This window comes from Oryzias melastigma, linkage group LG20, assembly GCF_002922805.2.
Source record: "Oryzias melastigma strain HK-1 linkage group LG20, ASM292280v2, whole genome shotgun sequence".
Lineage (NCBI taxonomy): Eukaryota > Metazoa > Chordata > Actinopteri > Beloniformes > Adrianichthyidae > Oryzias > Oryzias melastigma.
Window position 1 is genome coordinate 10755202 of NC_050531.1, and position 26456 is coordinate 10781657.

At 38.6% G+C, this 26456-nt stretch overlaps 3 protein-coding genes and 3 non-coding genes across 7 annotated transcripts; 1 reads left to right on the forward strand and 5 right to left on the reverse strand.

Annotated features, from left to right (window-relative positions):
* Positions 1-5977: 5977 nt before the first annotated feature.
* Positions 5978-8988, reverse strand: si:ch211-171b20.3. Of its 2 annotated transcripts, none has more exons than XM_024279846.2 (6): positions 8463-8988; positions 7325-7419; positions 6988-7126; positions 6809-6862; positions 6659-6714; positions 5978-6587 (listed from the first exon to the last, which is right to left on the reverse strand). In XM_024279846.2, exons 1-6 carry the CDS (start codon positions 8606-8608, stop codon positions 6454-6456), a joined length of 624 nt encoding a protein of 207 aa, XP_024135614.1. In that variant the 5' UTR covers positions 8609-8988; the 3' UTR covers positions 5978-6453. The 2 variants fall into 2 exon arrangements, with proteins under 2 accessions (XP_024135614.1, XP_024135612.1); XM_024279844.2 differs by having other exon boundaries at positions 6809-6916.
* Positions 8989-9131: 143 nt separating this feature from the next.
* rpl7 (ribosomal protein L7) lies at positions 9132-13637 on the reverse strand. The gene is made up of 7 exons (XM_024279843.2): positions 13519-13637; positions 12931-13030; positions 12678-12844; positions 12088-12225; positions 10191-10300; positions 9580-9795; positions 9132-9179 (listed from the first exon to the last, which is right to left on the reverse strand). The coding sequence occupies exons 1-6, from the start codon at positions 13530-13532 to the stop codon at positions 9587-9589; spliced, it is 738 nt and encodes a 245-aa protein (XP_024135611.1). The 5' UTR covers positions 13533-13637; the 3' UTR covers positions 9132-9179; positions 9580-9586.
* On the reverse strand, positions 9444-9536 carry LOC112151661. The gene has a single exon (XR_002920172.1). It is a non-coding gene; the product is annotated as a small nucleolar SNORD12/SNORD106 (small nucleolar RNA).
* Positions 9983-10074, reverse strand: LOC112151663. The gene has a single exon (XR_002920174.1). It is a non-coding gene; the product is annotated as a small nucleolar SNORD12/SNORD106 (small nucleolar RNA).
* LOC112151662 lies at positions 11904-11995 on the reverse strand. Its single transcript, XR_002920173.1, has one exon. It is a non-coding gene; the product is annotated as a small nucleolar SNORD12/SNORD106 (small nucleolar RNA).
* Positions 13638-14788: 1151 nt separating the features above from the next.
* rdh10a (retinol dehydrogenase 10a) lies at positions 14789-26207 on the forward strand. Its single transcript, XM_024279842.2, has 6 exons — positions 14789-15539; positions 15741-15976; positions 22237-22335; positions 23934-24079; positions 24665-24796; positions 24891-26207. The coding sequence occupies exons 1-6, from the start codon at positions 15254-15256 to the stop codon at positions 25012-25014; spliced, it is 1023 nt and encodes a 340-aa protein (XP_024135610.1). The 5' UTR covers positions 14789-15253; the 3' UTR covers positions 25015-26207.
* Positions 26208-26456: the final 249 nt, after the last annotated feature.

A 26456-nucleotide genomic window follows, 5' to 3' on the forward strand; every position in this document is an offset into this window, starting at 1 on the left:
CGTGCTCGTGGAATTACTGTTATCTTGAAAATGAAGCCTGCTGAGAGCAGAGGGCTGTCCTTTGATTTTTCTTGTCACTGAGCAGACAGCTCAAGCAACAATAAAACCCTTCATCTTGATCATCATCAGGACGTGTCTGAATGGGTTTGTTTTCGAGCATTTAAACCAGCAGTAGAGAGTAATCTGAACGTTTTGAATTAAAACATGAAGTTAAATTGTTATTTTTTTGGTAATAAATTGAGAAGATGCCCGTTTTATGAAGTGTAAATCTCTAAAAAGGCTTCAGTTAAGTTGCCGGGCTGTTGTGATCTGTCTAGCGATCCATGATTTTTTGGACTTCAAAGTCAACCAACAGACCCCAACCCTGGACCTGCTGCCCTCAGTGCACATTTGTCAGATGCTATTTGCTTCCCATTAAAGCTTCAAAGTGTGGCCTCTTGATGTGTGTGAGTGTGGAGGTGGAAAAAAAATATTAATCCCATTTATATATGCAAAGACAAATTATTCTTATTGACAGTCTTCAAGAGATTCAATTGAGGCCAAAGGAGGACTCAAGAGTTGGTTTTAAAAGTGAAACACATAAATATCAACGGATTTGGGTTTTAAACGCAGCTCCACTTCAAACGCTACAAGTCAAGGAGATGACCTCTAACTCCATCACACCTTTACGGGGAATGCAAGCTGCCTGTTGCCAGGGCAACACCATTTATTTAAGCTTTTGTTGACAAAAATAAAAAAAAAATCCACCTTTTAAACCAATCTTGTGTTGTAAAGTAACAGAGGATTCTTATCTTTGAAGCACACGGAGACATTAACAGATTTGACAGAAAATATGATGTCAGCCAGATTAGTCGGTCGGACTTCCTGACTGCCGCTCTCATGAATGGAAGCCTTTGTCCGCTTGTCCTTTGAAGGGGTTACTGCTTCCTGCAGAAGTGTTTATTCGAGAGATTTTAAGTGCATGTGAGTGACTCTTTCTTGTTAGGCCATGTTTGAATAGAGCGTACCTCCCGTGTTTGTCCGCGTGAGACATCAGTTATTGTTTGCAGATGATGTGTCCCTCTGTATTATGAATAGAGGATTTTTTTTTAATACAGTTGGCTTAAATCATCATAAATGGTTAAACCAACTGAACATAAATAGATATTTTATAATATTTAATAGTAGTGCAACGTCCATCTTCAGAACTTACTGAATCCCTTCCATGAGATTGTCAGAAGGCGGGGTCACATGCACTCTCACGTGCACACCTATGCAGCAGGTTTTGGGACTGTGGGAGGAAGAATACCCATGCATGCATGAAGAGAACCCAGTTGGGATTCAAACCATGTGTGAGCGCTAACCACTGCGCTACCATGCACCCTTAAATAATGACTTTCATGGATTATTATCCTCTCAAGTGTCCCCTATTATAATACATCGAAATCCTTGGTGTGCAAATGTTTGAATGAAGGTGTTGCTATTTTTTATGAATGAAAAGAGCACCGATGTCACTCTGGTTTGGAGAATTGCCAATACAATGACAGCAAAGACAAAGGTATTGATTGAAGCTTTCCTTCCTGTGAACCTGACATCCTCCTTAACAACTGTCCAATCATCAGTCGCCCCCTCCTGGAGTATATTTCCATATGTATGCAAATCAATGCGGCACCAAGGGAGGCAGGACGAGTGGGTGGCGAGGGAAAGTGACCTCTGCCCCACTCGAGGGACACAACTTCAGGTAACGACGAGTGTGGAAGACAGGGCACATTTATTACAGCGGATTTCATAAATCACAGCGTGAAATATCAAAGAGCAGTGGAAAGGTGAGGCTCGTTAGATGTGTGTGTGGGATTTGATCTGCCAAGGGCAAAGAATGTCCATGTGGACGATTTACATATAGTTATGGAAATTTTTAAATGCTTTTCTTTATTCTTTTGGCAGAAATCACCTTTGTGTAAAAAGGTTTATTTAAAAATAGCTTCTGAAAGTATGGATATATTGTCATAATCATAATTTTTTCCATCCTTAAGTTGTCCTCCATGACCCTGGACACAAAACTTCATTTTTCTTGGCCATTTTTGAGAAAAGTTTCCATCATCTTTAGAGCTGAACACTATTTTTAGAAAGGGTTTCTAAATCTATCAACACTTTAGCAAAAGATGTTCCTCTTTACTTACTTAACAAACCTTTATATCAAATTGGGCTAAAATAATAAGAAAATAATAATATATTTGTACTGTATTTTTGAAGACAGAAACTATGAGATGTAATAATCAATGTAGGCAGCTTTTATTCTTCAGTTAATGTATAGCAGCTCGTGAAATTATTGCTACTTCTGAGTTCTACTAACTAGAGGTGATTTTATGTGATGATCGCATCATTTTTTGGTTCAATAATGCATTTTAAAAAGCCAAGACAGCAGAATCTCTTCAGGATAAGACTTTAAAGACACACTCTGATGAAAATGGTGTTTTTGCTGTTTTTAACAAGTACATTTTTGTCATTAAGCTTAAAATTTGTTCTTCCAGTTTTTTTTTTTCTTTTTTTTAGAAAGTGATTATTTAGGTTATGGTTAAACCACCAAATGGATCTTGAGTGCAGCTGTGTCTGCACCTCACCAATTCCCTAATGTTAAGGCTCGGTCAACTTAAACATACATTGCTGACTAAATGAACATCTCTTTTTGCTCACAGGCATGAATTTTCTAAACTCCTTTAAGCTAATGTGTTTTAAACTAACTATTCGTGGTCTAAAACGGCGCTTTTTTCCCTCATACTTTCTTCTTTTTCTGGAATAAGGTGTTATACTATAGCGCGATCACCACCTAGTGGCCAAACTGAGACGCTCTCCAGGAGAACCAGAACAATGTTTACAAATTATCTGAACACTTTTGTTAAAGCTTCTCCTTTTGGGAATCCATGTAACACTGCATGCTATTAATAATCTTGTTATTTTACTAATACATTTTACAGTATGTGGACTGTATCAGATTAATATAAATATATTAAAATCATATAGTAGATTATTTATGTATTTCTAAACAAATGTGTATAAATATGTAAACTCAAAATTGTATTAAATTAAAGAATAAAAAAAATAGAGAAAAAAAAATCAAATCGGTCCAGGCTCTTGTGAATCGAATTGTTTCTGGAAATTATAATCAACACCCAGCCCTACAAAATTTAAAAAATGTTTTTTTTAAAAAAGCTTGTAGGTGTGATGTAGAAGACTTGGAGACAGATCCATTAAGCCGTCATTTACTTTAGCCGAGCTGGTATCTGGCTGGTTTGCTCAACTATTGCTCGCCATATTTGTTGCACCGCTAATGTTAGGGTTGGGGCTGCAAGCTAGCAGGGGAGCGTGTAAACAGATGGGTAACAGGAAGTAGTGGTGGAGTTCTGCTCACGAGTCAGAGGATAAATTGTAATGAACTACTGCTGCTCTGCAGAAATTATGTCCAAGAAAACAACACAGGTCTTTGATTTTGGCTAAAAATTAGGACAGCAAACAGCTTAATCACAAAAATTTGGTGATTAATGAAAATGCAAATCCAAGAGAGAGTTTATTTAACCCTGGAGAGGACAGGAACAATTTCTTTCTGAGATTTAAAAGTTAATTTTTGAGCATTTTCTCCCCGTTTTGGATAGCAGCAGCGGAAAAATAAAAAATAAAAAGGAAAGAAATTGACTCCAGGGTTCATTTACACCCATAAAGGGCAAAAAATCATTTTTAGTTAAACACTTTTGCTAGTCTGTATACAAAATTACTTTTTTGTATGTAAAAAAAATAAAATAAAAATAATAAACATAATTATTTCATACAGTTTTGCCAAACATAATCATCTTTCTTGCCGCAAAATGAGGTCATCCACTTAAAAAATTTGAAATCTTCATCTAAAATATCATGAAACCATGCTAATTCCTGCTACTATCCAAACACCTAAATCCACATCTTCAAAGTAATGATGAACTTCTGGGACCCAACAGCTTTTTTCATTTCTTCCTGCCCCGAGAGGATTTAAAGCACGATTTATTTGACTCTTTGGCAACATTTTATTTCAGCAAGAACAGCCACATTCTCTGATTCCTGCTGATAGAATCAACTGGAATAAAACCCAGTCAGGTAAAACGGTAACACAGCCAAGGCCGGAACACGGCCAAGTACTCCCAAAATCAGGATAAAAGAAAATAAAAGCTTAAAAAAACAGAGAAAAAGTTTGGTAGCCATAGCAAAAGTGTATTTATTTGTTTAATAATGAGTATATTATTAGCTTAAAAAAAAAATGTAAAAAAACAGACTGAATGGAATTCAAAGGACAAGCTGATCGAAGCTCTTAAAAGCTTTGTGGAGTTGCGGTGAAATTATAAACCACTTGTGGACGGCCCAGATCCGCTCCTATTAAAGACCTTATTGTTGCCTATTTGTTCCAGGTCATTTTGTTTCACTACACTTGAAAGGGACACTAAAACCCAGCAAGAAGAGGGAGAGCCAGCCTTCGTCTCACTGCTCCCCCTTCACTTGGCTCCAGAAAAAGGGATCGGCTTTGTGTTTCCAGGTCACAGAAATGCACACCTTACTGTCTGGAGAGGAGGGGGGGCGCAAACAGAGACGGACGCTTGACATTTAATTTGTATTCAGGAGGGACTCACAGCATACACTTCCTAAAATTAAAGTTATAATTAGTTGTGATTCCAGCTGGCATAGGATCCAAGAGCATATCCTTAATCGAATTCAAATCTCTTAAAAAAAAAAAAAAAAAAAGTTTCTGCTCTTTGCTGACTGTCCTGTCCTTAGTCTTCAAGGAGAACTCTCCGTCCAGAACAGTGGAGGATAAAGGACCTGATTGGAGAATTTATTTTTGATTTGTCACATGCTACAGTAGATTGAAAAAAGTTAAAAAACAATATGAGGAACAACTAAAGCAGGGGTCTGCAACCTGCCGAGCCACTTGTGGCTCTCTGGCCAAAGAAAAATAAAATAATAGTATTTTTTTGAAGTAGGGGTTAAACTATGTCAGGGTTTTTACATCCCTGCAGACTTGAAGAGTTCTTTTTTGCTCTATGCTCCCTCTAGAATACACCAATTTCAAATACAAAAACTTTGAGAAAAAGTCTGATTCTTTATTAGTTTAAAGCACATATTATCTTATGCTGTCCAGAGCTGCACTGGAATGATCCGGTCTGGCACAAGGAGTCTTTTATTTTGGAGGAAATCATTCGAGCTTCTGTCAAACATATATATAAAAAAAATTCTCAAGTTGAAAAATATGCAAGATTTTTTATGTTTCTGCTTTTTTCACGCCACAAAAGAAGCATAATTCATATTTAATATTAAAAAACAAATTTAAATGAATGCAAAAGCAGTATTGAAATAAGATATTGCAGCTCCTACTAAGTATTGATCAGTAGAAAACAGGCCCCTTTTACTGTTAAAGGTTGCAGACCCCTGAACTAGTGATAGAAGAGTCTAAAAAGAATCGGAACAAAAACGGTTTAAGTTTAAGGAAAAGTTTGCTCGAAGAAATCAACATGTTTAGACAAACAGAGAAAGCTTGGAGAGCATAAAAAGTGATCATAAACGTAGAAAGAGATGATGCCTGAACTATGCCTAAAAAATATCCCATAAGGCACGCTATTAAAATTGAATCAAGAAGAAAAATGTAAAATAAAATTACATTACATTACAAATTACACACCTTACATGCTCATTTAAGGTGGTTTGGTGATCGTTTGATCAAAAGATTAGAGAGATCAAAAAGTGGTCTTTGGCTGTGTGTAAATCAAAGACAGCAGCTCTTTCCTAAAACAAGGAAGGAGAGAACCTCCAAAATAAAATGAAGCAAAGATCAACACGAAAAAATGACCTCATTCTGGGACCTGAGGAAGCATTTCTGTTCCATGAAATATATAAAGTCTCATTTAATCTCAACTGATTCATGCATCAGTGTTTGTGCACTGTTTTACCATCACGTTTGTGTTCTAGAAGAAAAAAAATCCACAAAAATATTTTTATTTTATTTTAGGAAGACACTGAACAAGGCACAATTTTCTATACTACGAAATATTTAAATACATATTTACAAAAGAGATATGTTTGAAAGGCCTTAGAATAAAATATAATTGAAGATGAGATTTAGACATCATCTGCAGCACACTAATCATACAGACTAAGTATGGCAGAGTCCTTAACAGCCATAAACGTCTTCATGCTGGAACATCTACATTTAATCTTCATCGTTTGCTTTTGTCAGAGAAAATGATGACCATAAAAGCCATCAAAGCAGCATCAGGAGTCCCAAAATGTAAGAACCAGCCAGCTTAAGCAGCCGACCACTATCAGTGAGGACAAACACGCCGTCAGCACGAGCCACTGAAACGAGCAGGACGCCCCGAAGCTTTGACCTCTGTCGGCTGTTGGCACAGACTCACAGGTTTTTATTCTGGACCGTTGGGACTCGGAGGACGGTGATTGTCAAGACGTTTTTTTGGATTTCCTTTTCTTGGACTTCTCTTGCCTCAGCGTCTCTCCCTCTAAAGAGGAGAGCTCAGTTATCCGCTGGAGAAACGCACAAGGAGCTCCGACCAGAGGATCCGGATAGGACTGGCCTGGAGGGAGACAAACGAGAAGATGTGAATAATGAATTTCCTCTTGGAGATGATTTTAAATCTTGACTCACTTTTCTGACTGTACTTTACCGTCACAGGGTTATAAACTGGATAATTGACCTTGGGTCTGCAGAACAGAAACACATTGAGTGTGACACACCCCCCAACAGGAACAACCATAGATTTTTCTGATCAGATTGAGCTCACATAGCCAAATTTACCTCATAAGTTTGCAGTTTTCTCCTGAGAAGGTATTCTGACCGTTTAGTATGAAACTGGAAGAAAGCAGAATGGCTGGGTTGGTGTTGTCTTCATATCGCCCACGACAACTTGAAGAAAAAAACAACAACTTCATGAACACGTAAAAAAAACTGTAGCCACATCCATGTGAACTGATTACCTCAGGGTTAAAGGTCGGCCCGCGTGCCTTTGAGCCGTAGGCTTGGAAAGGTTCAAAGGATGGAGGGTTGTAGGTTTGTGCAGATGGAAGTTTCTTGGCAATGGAGGAATCAAACCTCTGTCCTTGTGTAAGTACATACCTAACAAAAAGTTTAAGAGAAGTGAGTCTTTCTGCACGTCTGCAATGACAGAAGTCACACTGAAATATAAAATCAAAATTTGAGCTAATTAAGTATGGAGATGTCGCCATCTAGTGGCAGTCATGTTAAATGCAAGCAAAAAAATGCTCAGAAATGTTCCCTAAATCTTCCATTATGAACAAATATTTAGCACCTTACATGGTTTATCAAACAGAAAATGTCTCGAGTAGATCTCCTTCCTTCTGTCACAGCGATCAGACAGGACTTTTTCATCTTTAGTTAAGTTCTGTGTCCTGTGTAAATAAAAGATACATGTAAACAAATATCAACACAAACACTTTTTGTTCTTATATTGTTTTTCTTTATTAATATAAATATTTCAAACTTTTAAAATGTATTTTATTTATCCATCCAGTCAAGACCTTTTGACTTTGACACATGTGATTTAGACCAATGTTTTTCTTATAGTGAGAGGCTAACAAATTCTAAAAAGGCCTAATTTTGACTTAACCATTGAGTGCAAAAGGTCAACATAAAAAAGGACAAACAACTCTAAGCAAAAGTAGTGAACTTTATTAATTATACTTGATAGCAAGTGTACTATAGACCTGTATGTGTTGTGTAGAAAGTATAGACTACCAGCTACGTACTCCTTTAAACTAAATTTGAACATTTTATGTTAAATATGTATATAAAATTAAAGTATGAGGCAGTTTACTTGAGCTACACTTAAATACAGTACTTTTTGCTGAGGGAAACAAATACCACACAACTTTCTTCAATTTGTTGAGAAATGACTTGTTTGGATAAAATGGGGAACAAATAAAGATTTGAGAGCAAAAAAAATGTATAACATTTACTTTAGGTTTGGGTTGTGGAGTTGTTGTTTTTTTTTCCTTAAAAGGTTATTTAAGTTTCAGTGAAAGTTTCTGTAAATGTTGCAGTGTAAATGAGCATCACCCAGAGGAATTTTGCAATGTTGGACTGAGGAAAATGTGTGGAAATACTAGAATTGTTAAAATTAAACTGAAAGGGTCTTTAAATGAATAATGCTTTATTCAAACATTGTCTTATTGTCTTAAAGAGCAAACCAGGATTTATAGATTTTTAAAACAAACAAAAAAAACATAAATGTAAAAAGTAGTCCGGTTGTATAATATTGAGATTAGTTTAGAGGCCTTTAAATATTAAATATAAAAATCATAGCCTTCTCTAAACAAGGCTGTCTTCATATTTTAGACGTTCCACAATCACGCTGGCGCTATTTCCCCAAAGGTTTCGTGTTTCTACATCCGCGCCAGCCTTATTGCAGAGGTTAGATGTGCGTGATTTTTACCTGCGTGGACCCGCGCCCATGATCCAGAAGCTGCGGGAGGTTGGCTGCTCCGCGGCATCGGGGCCGCGCCGCCTCACGTCCGCGCCTCCGTTCGGTATTAAAAGATTCAGTGGCGACACCGGAGTTTTTACCTGGTAGGTGATCATCTCAGAGCTGCTATGCTAACACCGCGCGCGCATGACCTTTATTCACTGCTAACCCTCACCGCAGTGAAACTAAACTAAACGGAGAGCCTCTCTGCTAGCTTAACTGAGCTCCAATGCTACAGCTGCAGCTCCAAGGTAAAAAAAAAAAAATGCTACTGTCGCGGCGTTACTATAGAAACCAACTTGATGGCTAGCTGCAGGAGTCAGATCAAGTTTCTCACCTAAGGAGTGAAACATACATTTTTAATCATAGCTTAGTCATTTTACACCTCTCATCCGGATGTAAAACAATAAACGTGGCAGTATGGACAGAGTTTCAGCAGTTCTGGTTGAAAATAACACTGGAGCAAAAAAACAGGTCACAGATTTGTTTACACTGACACAAAGTGACCAGCTGTAACCCATGAGGGTCATCAATATATAATCTGACCTCTGCATATGCAGATTTGATTTTTATGAATAATGCAGACATAAAGGAAGCTTTTATTTTGAAAAGTGTGGGGAAAAAAGAAAAACAAAACAGTGGTTTTCCTCAAAAGGTTTTTATTGTACATTTGAGTCCTTTGCAAACCTGCAAAACAGAAAACAAACGTGTAAATAAATGAACTTCATACAGATTTTTAACACAATTTAATTGCATCACATGTATTTTCCCTGAAAACCCAACTAATGTTACAATTTACACACATTTGATCAAAAGTTGTGACATTTTTGCCTTTCAATGTCATTTCCTTCTGTTGACCTTTTGTTTTATTGGTAATTGTTCATATAATTCAAACATACTTTTTAAAAACTACACAAATTAAAACTGAAACAAGTTGAGCTTTTGCAGTGAGATGTGGTTTCAGACACAACTGGCTTAAAAACAGCAGGTTTTCACCATAGTCGATAAGACGGGGAAAAAAGTATATGCATCACTAACCACATCTCTACCCTGGAGGTGGGCATTTGTAACACTTCTCAGAACTCACCTTAACTTTAGTTCATCCTTCGGACCAGTCTGTTGATCTGGTCCTCCCTGTTGCCAGCGTCGCCTCCCTCCACAAAGTGTGTGGTCTTCTTGTTCATTCCTCCACGAGGTGACGACAGCTTGAAGGGCCACAGGAAGTTGTTGGCAGGCTTGAAGTTCTTTCCGACTGTGTAGATTTCATGGATGAGGTCCTCAACACAGATGATGCCGTATTTGCCTTTGGATCAAAGGGAATATTTTTTTTATGTGCAAGAAAAAGACATTTTGGGCTGTTATTATAGCTGAATTCCGAGACAGCCTGATCAATGCAGATTAAGAACTCAGTTACGCTTATTCTAAAAATTCATATTAAGCTATTATAAGGCAGCATTCAATATTAATATGTAGTTTATGTTTTAGACCGGCATGTAGTTTCAGACACAACTGGCAAAGTTTTGATTTTTCCCTCACCATGGTCGATAAGACGGGGAAAAAAGTGTGCATCACAAACTACATTTAGAGCCAGGAACAATTTATGCAGGTAAAAATATTTTGTATGGAAACTGGACTGAAGTTACTGGATTAACACATATATCCAAAGAGTTAAAACTTAAAAAGAAAGATGGTGAATACCGAGAGCTTTCTCCACCAGAGCGTTGTCTGTGAGGGCGATGCGCTGCTTCCTCATCCTGCCGTAGCCACGCTTGTAGATGAGCTCTCGCACAGACTTCAAGTTGGGGTATCTGAGGAAATCCAGATTCATTCAATGAAAACTCATCAAAATACTATAACATTTAGCCATCTTAAATAAAGTGAGAGTTTAATTCAAAATATACTAATAGTTAAAGAAAAAATAAAAACTTCTTAAACCACGCAAGCCAAACATGACTAAAATATTATTTTTGCTTAAAAACATACTGACAAATGTATGACATATCACCCTTTCTGGCATCAAATCTTTTACTCTGCCTTATTTCAGTTATATGGGACTCAAATATGACTATTTTGCCTTGAAAAGTTCATTTGTCCTTAAACTATTCATTTTTTTCCCTCCAAATTAATATATTGTAACCAAAAATTAACTCAGGGAAACAGCATATTTTAACTTTTCATGCATATGATGAGCATTGAGCTTTGAAAAATAGTTTTATTTCAAATCTTGGCAGAACAGACAATGTGTCTTTGAGCAAGACATTTAACCCTGATCTGCCTGATACAGCTTTAAGTAAATATGCACTGTTTAGTGGGTTAAAGTTTAAGGCAATTCAGAGCTGATAAAACGATCAGAGATACCATAAATAAAGTATTCTGAATGCAGAAATAAACCAAAGAAAATTCTAGTTTCTCTCAACCAATTACAGATAAAATAATGCCTTAAAGCTGAACAAATCCCTAAAACTCCCAAACTCTGATCTGGACTCTCCAGAGCCAATCATCTAAACAATTTCTCATGAAATAACTTTTGTTGAAAACATAGCCAACACTTAACAAATCAACAGATGTCTAGCATAAAAAACAGATCATCTGCAACCAAGAACTTCACTGAAGATCCGCCCTCCGCAGAGCTATAACCATCTATGTTTGAAGAATTGTAAAAAAAAAAAAAATTAGCTATTCGCTGATTTGAATTGAGTCACAATTAGGGGTGTAACAATCAAATCAATTTCTATCCCTATGATCTAACCAGATTTGTCTGTCTGAGGCAGACTTGAACTGTACCAATCAAAAAAATTGTTTCAAAATGAGAAACTAATCGAATCGATCTGTTTGGATCGAGACATGATAGGTTTATTTTACTATAACACAGAAATGACCAAATGCCAGTGCAGCGAACAACTTGTGATAACAGGAAAAAAAAAATAAAATAAAAAAGATCAAGCCATAGTTAATGTCCAATGAGTGGAAACACTGAATTTTACAAATATGTGACCGTACAGTGTGGTATGTTAATTTTGCATTATTTTGATGTGGAAAAAAACAACAGCGGGCTGAATTTTATAAAACTAATGTCAACGGTTTTGCCATTTTTTCTTGTTTGTACACATTTAAGTAAAGCTTGATTATCTTGTAAGAAGTAGAAGGAATCTGGAAAACTTCCCCTGCACTGTCAAGTACCTAAAAAGTCACACTGGTTGACTTTTTGGCTAAAGATTTTCATCAATAGATCTAAGGTCAGTAAATTGGAATGAATCGTTCAAAAATTGAACCAAAATCAAAAGTGAATCGAATCAGCAACCACAAATATTGAATTATTAAAATCAATCTTTACACCCCTAGTTACAATAAATATTCCAACCATAATTTACTTATAAAGTAACCACATAAATGTAAATATAGGAGTCATGGAATGTAGTTTCAGACATAACTGGCTTAGTTATTAGAGAGGTTCATCATAGTCGATATGATGGGGAAAAAAGTTTAGCATCACCAACCACATTCCAAAGTCGACTCGCTTTTAATTCAAAGAAAACAACCCAACGCACTCTGGCCAACTTTGTTCTTTTAGCAAAACTGTGAACAGCAAACTTACCCCCAAGCGATGTAAGGCTCAGCAATCCTCAGCATATTGATAGAAGCCTTGTTCAGCTTGACAAATACACCATTGAAGATCTGGCGCAGACGGAGAAGCTGCAGAACTTTGCGGACCTTAGGGCTGACTCCGTTGATACTGTGGTGGATAGATGGGACAAAAAATGTAACGGATTAATACTAATATTAAAGTAAAAGCGTTGACCAATCAGTGCTGACAGTAGTTTCAGAATGTAATTGGCTTATTTTGCTGATTTGTATCACCATGGTCGATAAGTCGGGGAAAGAGGGTGCATCATTAACTACTTTATTGTACTTAAAATGAATTTAAACATGGACTGCTACACACTAAATCTTAATCTAAGAGATTAATGCTTTGAGTCAAACCAACACCAAACAAAATACTGAAATGAACTTGATGTTGAAGGTCACTTAAAAAAGAAAACGATTAGTAGTTTTTGGTTGAGATAATCTTTAGTTTAAGATGTTTTTCTGGTTTTTGGTTAGTCCCACAAACTAATACCAACTATGTTTGTGGTAGCAATCCATGTAAATCCAATTAAGATCAAGTCCCCTATTTCACAAACTCACCCTCGGATCCTGATGACAAAGGCCAGTTTGGGTTCAGCTGGCACATAGTAGTTCCCGACTTTGCGAGCCATACGAGCCAGGCGGATCTCACGCCTCTCCATCTGCCTGTACTCCTTGTGATACTTCTCAGCCCTCTTGTATATGAGTTTCCTTGTTACTTTACGGGCCTAAAAGCAAAACAAATGATGAACTAAGACTGTTTCGAGAAAAAAAACAAGCGTTTCTGGAGAGAGCATAAGGATGTGGAGTTTACCTTTTTCTCAGCCAGCAACTTCTTGACACGCATGGCCTTCATCGCGGCATAGGCCTTTCGCCTTTTCAAAAGGCTCTCAGGGACCGCGGGAACTTTTTTTCTGAGGAAACACGTTTTCGATACATTTATCATTTAAAAACTCACAATTACTTCAATGGGCATAGGTACTTGTCCAGGCACTGACAATGATGCTCGCTGCTTGTAGCTGATTACTAGCTTGTTAGCATTTGCCGGCACCCATAATAAAAACTGCTCTAGAGACAGCAAAACGCCAACATTCAAACCAGTTTTTACATATATTCTAAAAATCACACATTCGTATGATTTATACTATTCTGCATTCTAACATTAAGAACAGAGACATTAACTTCCAAAGCACACGGAGGCAGACAGCCATGTTGTTTCAAGCTAACCTGACATAGCCTTAGTAAAATAAAATTTATTAGGAAAGCGGACTTGTGTCTTCATCAATATTCGTCTTTCTATATTGTATACTATGCCAAACACAACTACAGTGAATGAAAAATGCAAACTCAATGATGTTTCTGGGTGGATTAGTTAGGATTTTAAAACAGAGCAAACACTCACTCTGCGTCCGCCATTGCGACCACCGAGAAAGAGAATTTTTCTACTACGCATGTGTGGGTTTTAGGCTTTAGGACCTTCACCAGCTGTCTTACCAACTGCCTGACGGGAAATCTCAATAAACTGTGTAATGTGAAATAATTTATTTCAAACCACTTACATACATACTTGCATGCAAATATAAAGATATTTTTTACATTTTAATTCAATTTCAAACTTTTGTTGGCAAATTACTCCACGTAAATGGCAAAAAACACATTTTTTATGTCCTTGAATTTACTTAAAAAAACGCTGTTTTGCAAACTTTGCACAATGGAAGTAATATCAGTTCGTTTTTAAAAATATTATAATAAATATTTTGGTACCATGGAAAAGAACGACATTTAGAACAACGATTTAATTCTCACTGGGATTTTTTACGCTATAAAATAAACCTGTTCATTCATAATCTACCGTGACCGCTAAACTCAATGTAAAGTTAAATGTAAAATGCTGAACAAAATTACTTAATGGTTTTATTGATACAAATGTTTTTTTTTTTCTTTCTTTTTTAGCATGGTGTAACGTACCCAGGTTCGCCACAAGAGGGAGCAAAAGTACCACTTTGTAGACGGGGATCAAACTGTTGCTTGCTGACCAGTCTGAACCACTGCCCCAAAGCCAGCGAGAAAATAATTCTGTGTGGCAAGTGCTGTGTTTTTTTAAACTGTAGAAACAAAATGTAACTTATCTTTGCATGATTATTATGTTTTTTTAATTTTACATCTTTTGCAGATTTTTTCAATGTAAATTAGCGGATTAATGTAAGATTTTACTTTATACTTTACCACCAATCGCTTTTATTAAAAAATAAATTCAAAATAGCCTTTTTTATTTGGTTCTTGTGAATTTGTTATAAAACCAAATTAGTATCTGTTTTTAAAAAATATTTATTGAGCGTTTATTTGATCTTAGACAAATATTAATGCAGTCCTGCAATTAGCGTCAGGCGTGCTTACATCATTACACAACAATTAAATATAAATAAAATAAATAAAACATTTTAATTTATTTATATGCAAAAAAAGTGCTAACAAAACTGTGTTTCCAGTCTATTTTAGCAACTTTTCATTTTGATTGATAGATTATTGATTCAATTTTATAGCGCACAAATTAAAAACAGAAAGGTGGGAGGAGGAGGACGCAATAAAGCGCACACATTTTTACTATCCCAGTTAATGATAAATATATAAAATATTCTTATTTTAGACTTATTTTGTTAGTGTTTATACTTATAATTAATTCGTTTAAGTATCAGTAAAGGAATAAGCGGTTTGATCAATGAAAAAATGAGGCGCTTTTATTTTTTTCTCGCCTCCATCCCCTCACAGTGTATGGACCTGGCGTCTGATTCTGACAGGCGCCTGAGTCTGATTCCTATTGGGTCACCCGCTGATGGGTGGACTGAATAAATAGGGAGTGAAATGCGGTTAAGATGAGTGGAGGAGAAGCAGAGAGGCTGGGAGACGCTCATCATAGTAGCTGCAGCTGTGCGCAACTGGACTCTGACCGAACTCCCCGTTCACTCACAATACGGCTCCTTGCACCACCTGGTTATTTATTTTATTTTTGAAATCTTCCTGTTCTCAGCGGTCCAAGTTCCTCATCTGCTGCAAACAGGTTGGAAGAAGCGAACCTCCTCCTTCCTCCTCCTCCTCATTCTCTCCGGGCGCGTCTTTGAATTTTTAGCGTGAACACCATGATGATGATTATTGCGGAGTTCTTCGTGGTCATCTTGAAGGTGCTCTGGGCTTTTGTCACCGCCGGGGCGAAGTGGGTCGTGCCACCCAAAGAGAAGAGCGTGGCGGGACAGGTGTGCGTGATCACCGGGGCCGGAAGCGGCCTCGGCCGGTTGTTTGCCAAGGAGTTCGCCCGGAGAGGAGCGACGCTGGTGCTATGGGACATAAACAGCCAAAGCAACGAGGAAACGGCGGAGATGGTACGGCAGATTTACAAGGAATTGGACACTCCTATCCAGAAAGAAGGTAGGTTTAAAACTCAATTTACATCAACATGTTTTATATTAAGAAAAATCTAATTTAAATGAGTTTAATTATAAAATAGAATACCTTCAATGATCAAGTATGTTTCTAAATATATTATAAAGTGACATTAATCCTTAAGGATAATCCATCATAAAGTAGCATAGATCTGTCTCTGATGCTTGCTGCTTTTCCATCCTGCAGAACCTGTTGGAGGGGTGGAGGAAGTCCCCACTTTCCAGCCCCAGGTCCACACCTATGTGTGTGATGTGGGAAAGCGCGAGAACGTGTACTCCACCGCAGAGCAGGTGCGCCGAGAGGTGGGAGAGGTGGACATACTGATCAACAACGCCGGTGTTGTCTCGGGTCATCACCTTCTGGAGTGCCCGGACGAGCTGATCGAACGCACCATGGTGGTCAACTGTCATGCACACTTCTGGGTGAGTTGTTTGAAAGCCAGGATCACAAATACATCTCATCCCTCAGTGAGAGGGTTTGACCATACATGGCCGTCCTTGCTTGTTCAAATCTCCACCTGGCTTCTCTCTGCCAAAGGAAAGCCATTTGTTTTGCTTCTACAGATCTTCTTTTGGCAGCCCTAGTCAGTGATGATCTCCGAGGTATGTCGCCGCTTCTTCCATTTCCGTCTCTTTTGCTGTGCAGATCAGCACAAGCCTGACATGTGTGATGGAAGTGGGGCGTCTGCATGCGGGCTGGGTCTGCTTTGGATCAGCTCAGCACATTTCGCTGGCAGGTGGAGATTTGATGTGTATCAGATTTATTATCATAAAATTTGTCTGGCTTCCTTCCTCAGGCCTGAAAAAGATGTTCACTTGAAAGGAATGCGTTGCACTGAAGGTGCATTTCGGGAGTGTGGGAAGATGAAAACTGCAGTTGCTTGCGTCCCAGAGCTATTAGAAATTCAGGAAGAGGAGCCTCACTGATTCAGAATCTGTGTATTTTTTAAGGACTACTTTTTCTAGACAGGAGGAAACTGGATTGAATTTCCTATTTGCTGTTGGGTTTTCTTTTTTAGCATCAGTCTAAAGACTTTGAATTGACAATAATCTTTTCATTTGTCATAAAACGTGAAGTATCCATCAAACCGGCACATATTGTTCATTTTGGCGCTTCAGCTGCAGGTTGTTTTCTTTTTTTCAAACTGGAGAGTTGCATTCTCAGTGATGCAGTAAAACCACACTGAGCTTAAGCTCAGTAATTGAGCATGAAAGTCTCTTGTGTTGTCAGAGCGCTTGTGTACTAACTCCTTCATGCACGTTCCTCTGTTGGCCATCTCCATGCCCTTTATCAAGGATTAGGGGTTGGGATCCAGCGGTTGGTTGGCAGATTTGGGATTCTTAATATAGGACTGTGTTTGTGCTCTTCAGCATTCTATGGAGAGTGTGGTTTCTTTAAGGGTGCGGTGGAATGGGGAGCAGATGAAAGAAAGATTTAATGAATGGCGACAGCCAGAATGGAGGATGTGGTTCATTAACGGCACAAGCTAGATGAATAGAGCCTAGACTAACAGAGACCTGTATGCGGTCCTCTCTACCGGACAGTAACATCGCTGGTGCAGGTGCTATGCTGGCTTTGATTTTTGTATTTACCTTTTTTAAAAAGGTATTTATGAAAATGATTGATGATTTTTATTATTATTAATTTAGTCTCGTCACTAGCCGTGAAGCATAAACAAAAGATGTATTTCTTTAGTCTATTTAACTAAAGTATTTTCCAGGTATTGGTAGCAAAAATGAAAATAAAAAAAATATTTTTTTTTTGGAAAAGAGAAACTGAATTAGATGTCGTTAATTAATGATCTCCATTAAAATATTGTTTTTTGGTGTTTTTAACATGTTTCTCACGATGCAGAACATAAAGAAAATAAAGCGTAAAAATACATTGCTCGTTGTGAAATGGGAGCAGACAAAAAATAAAATAGACTCACAACAGCAAGCCAAAAGCTCCCTGCTCCGCTCTAATTTGATGCATAGATCCCTATACATATTCATTTCCTTGACCGAGCTGGCATCTGACTCAAAACTATATGTGTGGATAGCTCCAATATTGCTCGCCATTTTTGTTGAACTGGTAATGTTAGGTTGGGGTTGTGAGGAGACAAACGCTAGCGGGGGAGTGTGTTAACAGATGGATGACGGGAAATAGGGGTAGGCTTACTCCGAATCAACAATCCGATGAACTCCTGCCCTTCTGCAGAAACTATGTCCTAGAAAACTTAAATTTGCATTTCTGAGTATTTATTATTTCAAATAAATCCGTAGCAGACAAAAAATGCTATTTGAAAAAAATCGTAAATGTGCTTCGTTCCATTCAGATGAATCTACTTACAAATTACTAGATCCATATAAGTCTTCATTTTCCTGGCTTGCTGGTATCTACCTCAAAACTAGATGGTCATTTTTGTGGCATAATCCAAATTAAAAGACCACTGGGAATGCTTTTAGAATAGCTCAATGAGCGTGACTTTAATGGTTGAATTTTTTAGCTCAGAATTCCATGTCACTTATCCTAACACAAGTTACTTCTTTCCAGTTAGTCTTGGTTTTCTCTGCATCCTGACAAGACCAGGAACCTTAAATCAGATCAAGTTATCTTTTTTTTTTCCATTTTCCTTTGCTGGACTGCTTTGGGAGTTTGGCTGGGAGGGATCCGGAGCAGCACATGGATGGTAATTGTTTGTGTGTGTGTATGTGCGGGTGTCTGCCAAAGCAGCCCGGCTCAGACCCCACACATCTTCTCTCCTCCTCCTCCCACAGGCCCCTCAGACTTCTCCCAACCTGATTTGGAGGCAGTATGCAGCTGCACGAGTCGCCCAGGCCAGCTTCCTTCATCCGGCTGTGCCTCACCAAAAATCTATGACTCAGTTTTTTTTTTTTTCTTTGTTCTTTTTTTTTATTGGGGAGAGTGAATTTCTCTGATGCTTTGATTCTTCCAGCTGGCTGTTTGTAACGCTTTCGGCTCACTCTTGAGTCAACCTGACATGTGGGACGTGCATCATTTTTGCCATTTAGACTTTGTGTTGGTGAAATGATATGAAAGGGAGCGTGCATCTTGAACTGCTTACCAAGCAGTGACATTTACCCCACCCACCCACCCAACTTTGTGGAAACCCCACTTCCCCTGTTTGAAGGCATGACCTCTTAACATGGCGGGAAGAGGGAGCAGAAAAGTGAAAAAAAGGAAGCAAAGCAGTTTCTATCTCATCCACAGGCAAGGCAAGAGGGTAATGGTAACTGCTGCTGACCCACTTTATCTGACAATTGGTTTCTTGTCTGTGGATCAGCTTGACAAGATGCCAAGCGACAGGAGCCAAGTTCCGCAGGCCGCATTCCTGCTGTAGCTAGAGAAAGGAAGCAGCCAGGCAGAAGGGTCCTACTTGACTGGTTTTTAAGGGCCCCTCCTTGGGCCTGATGCACCTGTACTGCTACTTCTACCCTTTTCTACAAGAACCTGCCCACGTCTCCAGAGGTGGAGTTATTCCAGGCAGCACATAATCTTGCCCATTAATTATTTCAGTCCTTCATCAATCTTGGAAGCAATGGCGTTCTGACATTAATCACTGTCCTAACGATGGTAATTATACTTTAATTATGACATATGGATGGATGTGTTGGAAAGACCTGTGATAGATTAGGACAATGTTGGTGGGTAATGCACCTGTGGAGTATTTAACGATAATCACATACAAGTTTTTTACATAAAAAGAAAATATATTTTTAAAACTCTAATAGTTTTAAAATTAGCAGCATTAGAGTGAGAATCAGCATTTTGAAAAATTAGCTGTTATCTCAGTTGTTTCATCTATAAAAGTGTGGTCAGCACGATCATTAATGTTACAAGTTTGGTTTATCCATTAAGTGCAATAAAATTTAAAGGTGTGTTATATGAACCCCCATTAGTTCTGGGGATCAGATAGCATGAAAAAAAAATTACATATGGAAAAAGGAAACAAAAAAACAACACAAAATCCCAAGTATTTAACATGTACCCTTTTTAAGTTTTGCCTCAAATATATTTGAATTTTATGCATGTGCTTTGAAATAATCAAAATTAAGAGCTAAGTCAGTAAAATCAAAGAAAACCCACAAACTATTTACATTATTATTTACATATCTAAATTTTCCATTAAAATGATTTAAGAGTTTGTTCTTCCGCTAAAAAAAATCTATATGGAAATATTTACGAAGACATTGGCAAGCAAATGTAAACTTAAATCTATCCATTAGTCTACTTTAGTTTGCTGTGATGTATTTATAGTCTTGTAAATATCTAGTTTCTGGTTAAAAGGTACTTTTATTTGTTTGTGTTGCAGATTAAACCTTTCCCTTCATTTGTGTAGCCGCTTTCAGGAACACAGTTGCAGGGCTGAGTCTGAGGTCATTTTTGTAAAGACTGACCCATTGGGCTGGTCGCCCCAGCAGAGACAGCCTGCATCAGTTCTCCACAGAGGCTGCAAAAATCAACTTGACCCGCCCATGTTCTATGATCTGTAACAGCATCAGTTGAGCTTTCGCACTCGGACGGTTTCCCTCTTCGTCTCTTTCATTCTCTCATCCGGAGAGAAGTCAGCCCAATTAAATGGCCATCTGGTCTTCTGCAAAGGCCAATATTTTGTTCATATTCCTGTTGGTCAGGCGCTAGCACTAATGCAGCCTGACACCACAGCTGCAAAATGCTTTGTGGGCTTTAAATGCTTTTGGGGGCACACACCAATTAGGGGGTGCAGTAGGCAGGGCACCCCCTCTTGGGCCGAGGAGGCTGGGCTGTGTCAGCGGGTAATTTAGCGGAACAAGGGAGCGTTGAGACCCAATTACGGCGGCTCTGATGTAAGACACGAGTCCCTGGTTGCCTTCACACATTTTGTGTTGAAGAGGTCAGTGGGGGTCATACCCACTTGCCAGAGCTACCATGAGAAGCAGGACATCATGGCAGGGTGGGAGAGAGATGGGACGGTTGGTCACGCCCGGGTCAAAATTCGTTCCGAGGTAACGAACTTTCCTTTATCAGTTCTGCAAAGACCACTCAGCAAAACTATCCAGCTGAATCTGAATGCTGGCTGTAATTCGAAAGCATCATGCCAGATAAGTCACTCATTTCCTGCTGTCTAAAAGTTGCTGTGGGAGTGGGAAACTTTGGCTTGGGCCTGGAATGGGCATACCTTCAGGTAATGCTTCATTTGCACGCATTTCCTCCTCCATCATCCAGTTTGTGTCTTCAAAAATCTTTCCCAGCTTTTGCCCAGGCTTCATGTTATCTCACTTTTTCCTTCCTTGGGCCCCATTGCTTGCTGAGTTGAATACAGCAGAAACTTGAAAATGCATGTCCTGGAAAAGTGCAGACATTTGTTGCCAAGTCAGATCAGTTTTACCTGGCTGTAGAATAAACTCCAAAATGATGAAGTCATTATTTCTTACACCAGCCTCTCTCCGCTTTGGCTGATTTATTCTTTCCAGTTTTATTTTCCTCACTAAACAAGGAAAGGCAGCTGTAAACAGAAGACACGTCTTAAAAAGATAATTGCTTTAAGTCAGTAAGTCCAACACAGTTAATCTTTGGATGCAGTTTTATTGAGGCATTTCCTCCCCTACAAGTTTCATGGCTGTACTACCTGGTACCATGCTCTTGTTGGCTCTGCTCTCCCACTTTTGAGTGTTTATGAAAGATAATTTCTCAGGCCAAGTTTACAAACTTCACCAACCAATAAAACCGTTGCCTTTGATTCATTTGATTGAGAAATGGACACAAGGGAATAGAGCCTCCAAATAGATAGCTTTTGAGTAGCCAAAATTAAATCCTCAAGATTTTTGGAAAGTCTTGTTTTGGAACAAGATTGGACCTGAACTAATGGAGTTAACGTGACCTGAATCCGTGGTAGATATGTACTCTTTACAAAGGCAGAAAGATTGTCTGAAGCAAAGTGAGTCCATTGCAAAACTCGCAGTGAAAGAGTGTTCCTGTCATTGTACTGGCTCAAGCTGGGTGGCTCCAGAGTCACCTAAGTGACAAAGCTGGGAAAGGATCCATGAAAGAAACGATTAAAACTCTTATTTCTGAGTTGTATGCCTTATATCACCAATTCTCATTGGACGAGCCAATGGAACCACCCAGGCTCTTGCGTGGCATAGAGGTTACACTCTTTCATCGAGGATCATCTCTCAGATTGTTCCAGTGACTGTAGCTTGAGCTTTGCGCAAAGCTGTAAGGTAGATGAGAGGCTTAATTGTATTGTTGGAGATGGTGAGTGAGTGGAGGCCTGTGATTGGTGTTGTCACCAACTCTTTAGTGGGAGCCTCAAAGACAGGCACCAGATCAGTGTGGGAAACAGATTTTCTTTTTTTATACAGCATTACACTTATCCTTTGATTCCAAACTTTAACATTTTATCCATCAGTTTTAATGTTCTTTCTTCTGTTCTAAGTTTGGTTTCAATTATGAGAAAATGGCAAACTCTCTGGACAAAAACTGTTTAATTTTGAAATTAAGCTGTTTCTTAACCTTTTATCCACCCCATGCCTGTTAAATTTTCATTCAAATACTTCTCTCTGCATCACCATGGAGTTACTAAGAGGAAGGCAGAGAGGATCAAAGACCTTTGGCACATACAAACTGCATAAGTGAACTAACCTTCCTTCCCTATATTTTTCCCCCTCTCCCCCTTGCCCTTCTGTCTTTCCTTTAGACCACCAAGGCGTTTCTCCCCAAGATGTTGGAGCTGAATCATGGTCACATTGTAACTGTTGCCAGCTCCCTCGGTTTATTCAGCACAGCTGGAGTGGAGGTTGGTATCATACACAACACATGCACATCCCATCGTTCCCACCATCCAAAACCAGTGCTTTCCTCCACAGCCGTCGCCATGCCAGCTAGCACACTGAGACCAGGGAGGCCAGGCCCCCTTTCTCTAGTTGTCCCTCCGCCTGTTAAATTAAAGAACACAGATGAGCATTGGGAGTCTGGTATAGTTTCCTCTATCAGCAGCAGCGGGAGTGTGGGGCCTCTGTTGGGCGCTGGCCCCAGGGCCAAAATGAACTGACAGCTCCCCCAGGGACAGAGACATCTTCATCACTGCTTTGTGAAAAACTTGGTACTCGCTCAGAAATCGCTCCACAGCTACTTTCAGTTGGTTTTCCATTAAAATGGGAACTTTTTCATCTTTATTTTAGGACATGATAAAACATTTTGGTGTAGGGGGTATACATTTCCATAATCACAAAAGAAATTTAAAGAGTAGCCTCCCCCCTTCTTTAAAATATTCACTTTCTCATTTTAGAAAAACACTTTTTTGTTTGTAACTGACAGTTTCCATGAGCAACTTTTGGTTATTCGTCCTTAAAGCTTCTGCTTTTATTTTCCTGGAATACATTAAAGACTCACTCTGATGACAACTCTGTTTTTAACATGTTCTTGGGGCATTTTCTGATGATGGAGGACCTTTATAAATTAAATTAAAATTGCAAGTCTGAGTATTTCTTAATTTGAATTGTTGTGAATTAGGGACCAGATGAAAGACATTTGTTGGAAAAAGCTTGTAGATGTGAGGTTGACAAGCCAAAAGCTCCCAGCTCTGCTCCATTCTGATGTATCCACATGTAGATGATTAGAACCATGTATGTCTTCGTTTTTCTCATCCGAGCTGGCAACTGGCTCAAAACTGTACGGCTGGATAGGTGATATTGCTCGCCATTTTCGTTGCACCAGTAATTTTAGGTCAGAGGTGCGAGGGGCTTTAAGCTAGGGGGAGAGCATGTTAACAGAGAACTCTGACAACTCGGAGGCAAATTTCTGATTACATTTTGCAACCCTGCAGAAACTATGTCCTAGAAAATGACAGGTTTTTATATTTTGCCTAAAATGGCATAATCATAACTAAAAAAAACACTGGGAATGCTTTGAAAATAGCTCAAAAGATGATCGAGTGGGTCTTTAAGTTTTTATAATGACACCCTTCATAGACTGAATAAACTCCTGGACTCCTAAATCCCTTGGAAGATATTCCAGGCATGCACATTAATTTATATGAACTAAAATTATTATATTTCATGTTTGCATGGCTGAGTCTCTTTATTTTCCTTGTGTTTATGAACATGCATCTGTGTTTACCAAAGCTCTCTTCCTCCTTGGGTTATTTTTGAAAGATTTCTTCCATCTCGAACCACATCAAACCCTTCCCACCTAACGTAGCAGCCTCCTGATGCATCGGAGGAGAATGCTAATGAAACTGCGCAACAGTGTTTAGGATCTCTCAGGCTTTTGTGGCTGTATCATTAACAGCAAGGAGGAACTTCAGAGCCTAAGGGGCATGTTTGATGATGTTTTCTGGTCCTGGAGTGCAGGCAGGAGATTTTACAAGTTTTTCTTTCCGACTATTCCCTTTAGGATTACTGCGCCAGTAAGTTTGGTGCCATCGGGTTCCATGAATCTCTGAGCCATGAGATTAAAGTCTCCGAAAAGGACGGCATCAGCATGACTCTGGTGTGCCCTTACCTGGTCGACACAGAGTTGTTCAAAGGTTGCAGGATAAGGTAGGTTTCCACACAAACCAGAGAACGGTTTCAGCAATTTTCCTTATTCCTGGTGAGTTCTTCCACCTGGGATGAGTTTGATGCTTGTAATCTTCGCATTATAGAAGTACTTCAAAAACACCATTTAAACTACAAAGCAGCGGCTGATGGTTTGTTGTTACAGTTACCATAAAGTGAGTTGTATTCCATAAGTCAACACTCTGCCTGAACAAAGAGGGCCACTTTTCTTTCCCAGGGGAAAACTTCAACAACAGGTGCACCTGGCCTACACCCCCACCCCCCCACTAAAAGCTGCTCTTGTAATAGTCCTAACTTTGTTTGATGGTTACAGTCTGCAGGTGGCTTGATTGCCCCCCTTCTCCCAACCTTTACATTTAGGAGTAATCAGTGTTGCTGCACACTGCTCTTTGTCACCGGTATTGCTTCTTTTATTATGAAAAAAAGTAAAACTAAGTTTCTAAAACTGCACAAAAAGGCTTTTACCCTCCAGTTGCAGAATTAATTTAGTTGTAACTAGATTTTCTGATCAAATTTAATGACATTTTCTTGTATTTTTGGCCCTAATTAAATATTTATCTTGTTCAGGAAGGAGATTGAGCCTTTCCTGCCTCCCCTGAAGCCAGAGTTCTGTGTGAAACAAGCCATGAGGGCCATCCTGACAGACCAGCCCATGGTCTGTACTCCTCGCATTGTGTACATGGTTAACTTCATGAAAAGGTGAGCGTCCTCCAACACCACCATTGCAACAATTTTTTTGCTTTTTAACAAATGAACCGAAATAACATAACCAATCTGTGCCCTATTTCTTCAGCATCCTGCCCTTTGAGGCCATCGTGTGCATGTATCGGTTCCTGGGTGCTGACAAGTGCATGTACCCTTTCCTAGCTCAGAGAAAGGAGGCGATGAACAACAACGAGGCAAAGAATGGAATCTAAGAGGCGCCATTAGCAAACAAGGGCATTTAAAGCTGCCGACACAAGGAAACAACCACTGAGGATGAAAATGGGGGAAGATGAAAAGACTGAATCTAGACTGGTGCACTTGCATTGAGCAGATGCAAAGGTTTACCATATTGTTCCGCTGGAACAAAGAAAGCTGTGTACTACACAAAAGATATATTTGACTTTTTTTGTTTGTTTAAAAAAAAACCATCATCTATATATTGTCATTAGTTTTTTAAATCATACAAAAGGTATCCAGTAATTAACTATTTACGTAATGTAGTCATTGTGGAAATATACAGTATGTTACTGTACAAACAGTAATCTTCCACTTTTATTTTTGTAGACATGCACTGTAATTTCTAATTTTTTTTCTAATGTAAATTTAAATGTTTTTTTTCTACACTGCTAGCGTTCTTTGATTTGTTATCATTGCAACACAATTGTCCAACGTGTCTAGCGCAGAGGCTCAATAAGTCCAATGCCATGAAGTACAAATAAATATTTTACTATATTACTGTTTTGTTTTATTATTTTGGAAATGTTTAGCGTATTTCCAACACCAGTTGACTTCTCTTTACAGGAGTCTATGGACTCAACCATTTTTACTTTAGCCAACTTCTTAAATGAAAAGTACACAAGGGAGTTGGGTTTTCTAGACTGAATTGGCATGCGACGTATTCAGAATGTATAGCTGGAGGATCAGTCCAGTAGATCTGTATTTATATTTCTCTTTTGTGCCTGTTTTCCAAGAATTGTGGTCCTAATGTAATTAAGTTTTTTAAAAATCTGATTGAAACCGCGGTCCAGACACTGTTTGGTCAAGGGAAATGTATTTGTACTCCCTCTTTCCTTGATGGTTCCTCTTGTCCAGTTTTAAATGTATCTGTTTAAATGTTGTGAACATCACATCTGCTTTGTTTTCCTCTGTTCAACACTTTTTTAAAGTTTCAACACTATATTACATTCCACTAGGCATCGTTACTTCAGTGATATGCCTAAATTCTCTACCTCTTGTTTTTTTTCCCTTTTTGTTGGATGTTATAACATGCCTTTTCTTTTCTTTTTTTTTTTATTTTGCTCTTTTTTTTGTTATTTTCAAAAATCTGCCCAGTAGCAGAGAAAGTGTGGTTCCAATGTTTAGTGTCTCTACTTAACTTAAATTAATAAAGCAATTTAGATTATTACTTTTCTACAGTGTGTTTCTTTTGCAATGCCACTCTTGGGGCGCAACCATACAGCTGTAGGCTTAAAAACGGAATTGAAACTTAGCAGAAAATACCTAAAACACCAGGTTGGGTTGTGCTGTGAATGAGTGACAGGAAAAGGGAATCTTCCACACTGCAGATGAATATCACTGTTAAGATAACACCCACCCAGCCCTTTTGTTTATACGACGAGTAGTATCGGTGTCACTGTCCTCCCATATTGTGCCA

What these genes read in the sequence shown, in the direction of transcription:
- si:ch211-171b20.3 (XM_024279844.2), bottom strand. Translation starts at nt 8,608, where the DNA reads ATGATCACCTACCAGGTAAAAACTCCGGTGTCGCCACTGAATCTTTTA. An exon ending in ATGGGCGCGGGTCCACGCAG is followed by an intron (nt 7,420 to 8,462) that starts GTAAAAATCACG and finishes TTATTTACACAG; the next exon opens with GACACAGAACTTAACTAAAG. An exon ending in GGTAAAGTACAGTCAGAAAA is followed by an intron (nt 6,588 to 6,658) that starts GTGAGTCAAGAT and finishes GTCTCCCTCCAG; the next exon opens with GCCAGTCCTATCCGGATCCT.
- rpl7 (XM_024279843.2), bottom strand. An exon ending in AGTTGCTGGCTGAGAAAAAG is followed by an intron (nt 12,845 to 12,930) that starts GTAAACTCCACA and finishes TTTTGCTTTTAG; the next exon opens with GCCCGTAAAGTAACAAGGAA. An exon ending in TTTGTCATCAGGATCCGAGG is followed by an intron (nt 12,226 to 12,677) that starts GTGAGTTTGTGA and finishes TATCCACCACAG; the next exon opens with TATCAACGGAGTCAGCCCTA.
- rdh10a (XM_024279842.2), top strand. Translation starts at nt 15,254, where the DNA reads ATGATGATGATTATTGCGGAGTTCTTCGTGGTCATCTTGAAGGTGCTC. An exon ending in CACTCCTATCCAGAAAGAAG is followed by an intron (nt 15,540 to 15,740) that starts GTAGGTTTAAAA and finishes TCCATCCTGCAG; the next exon opens with AACCTGTTGGAGGGGTGGAG. An exon ending in TCAGCACAGCTGGAGTGGAG is followed by an intron (nt 22,336 to 23,933) that starts GTTGGTATCATA and finishes TATTCCCTTTAG; the next exon opens with GATTACTGCGCCAGTAAGTT.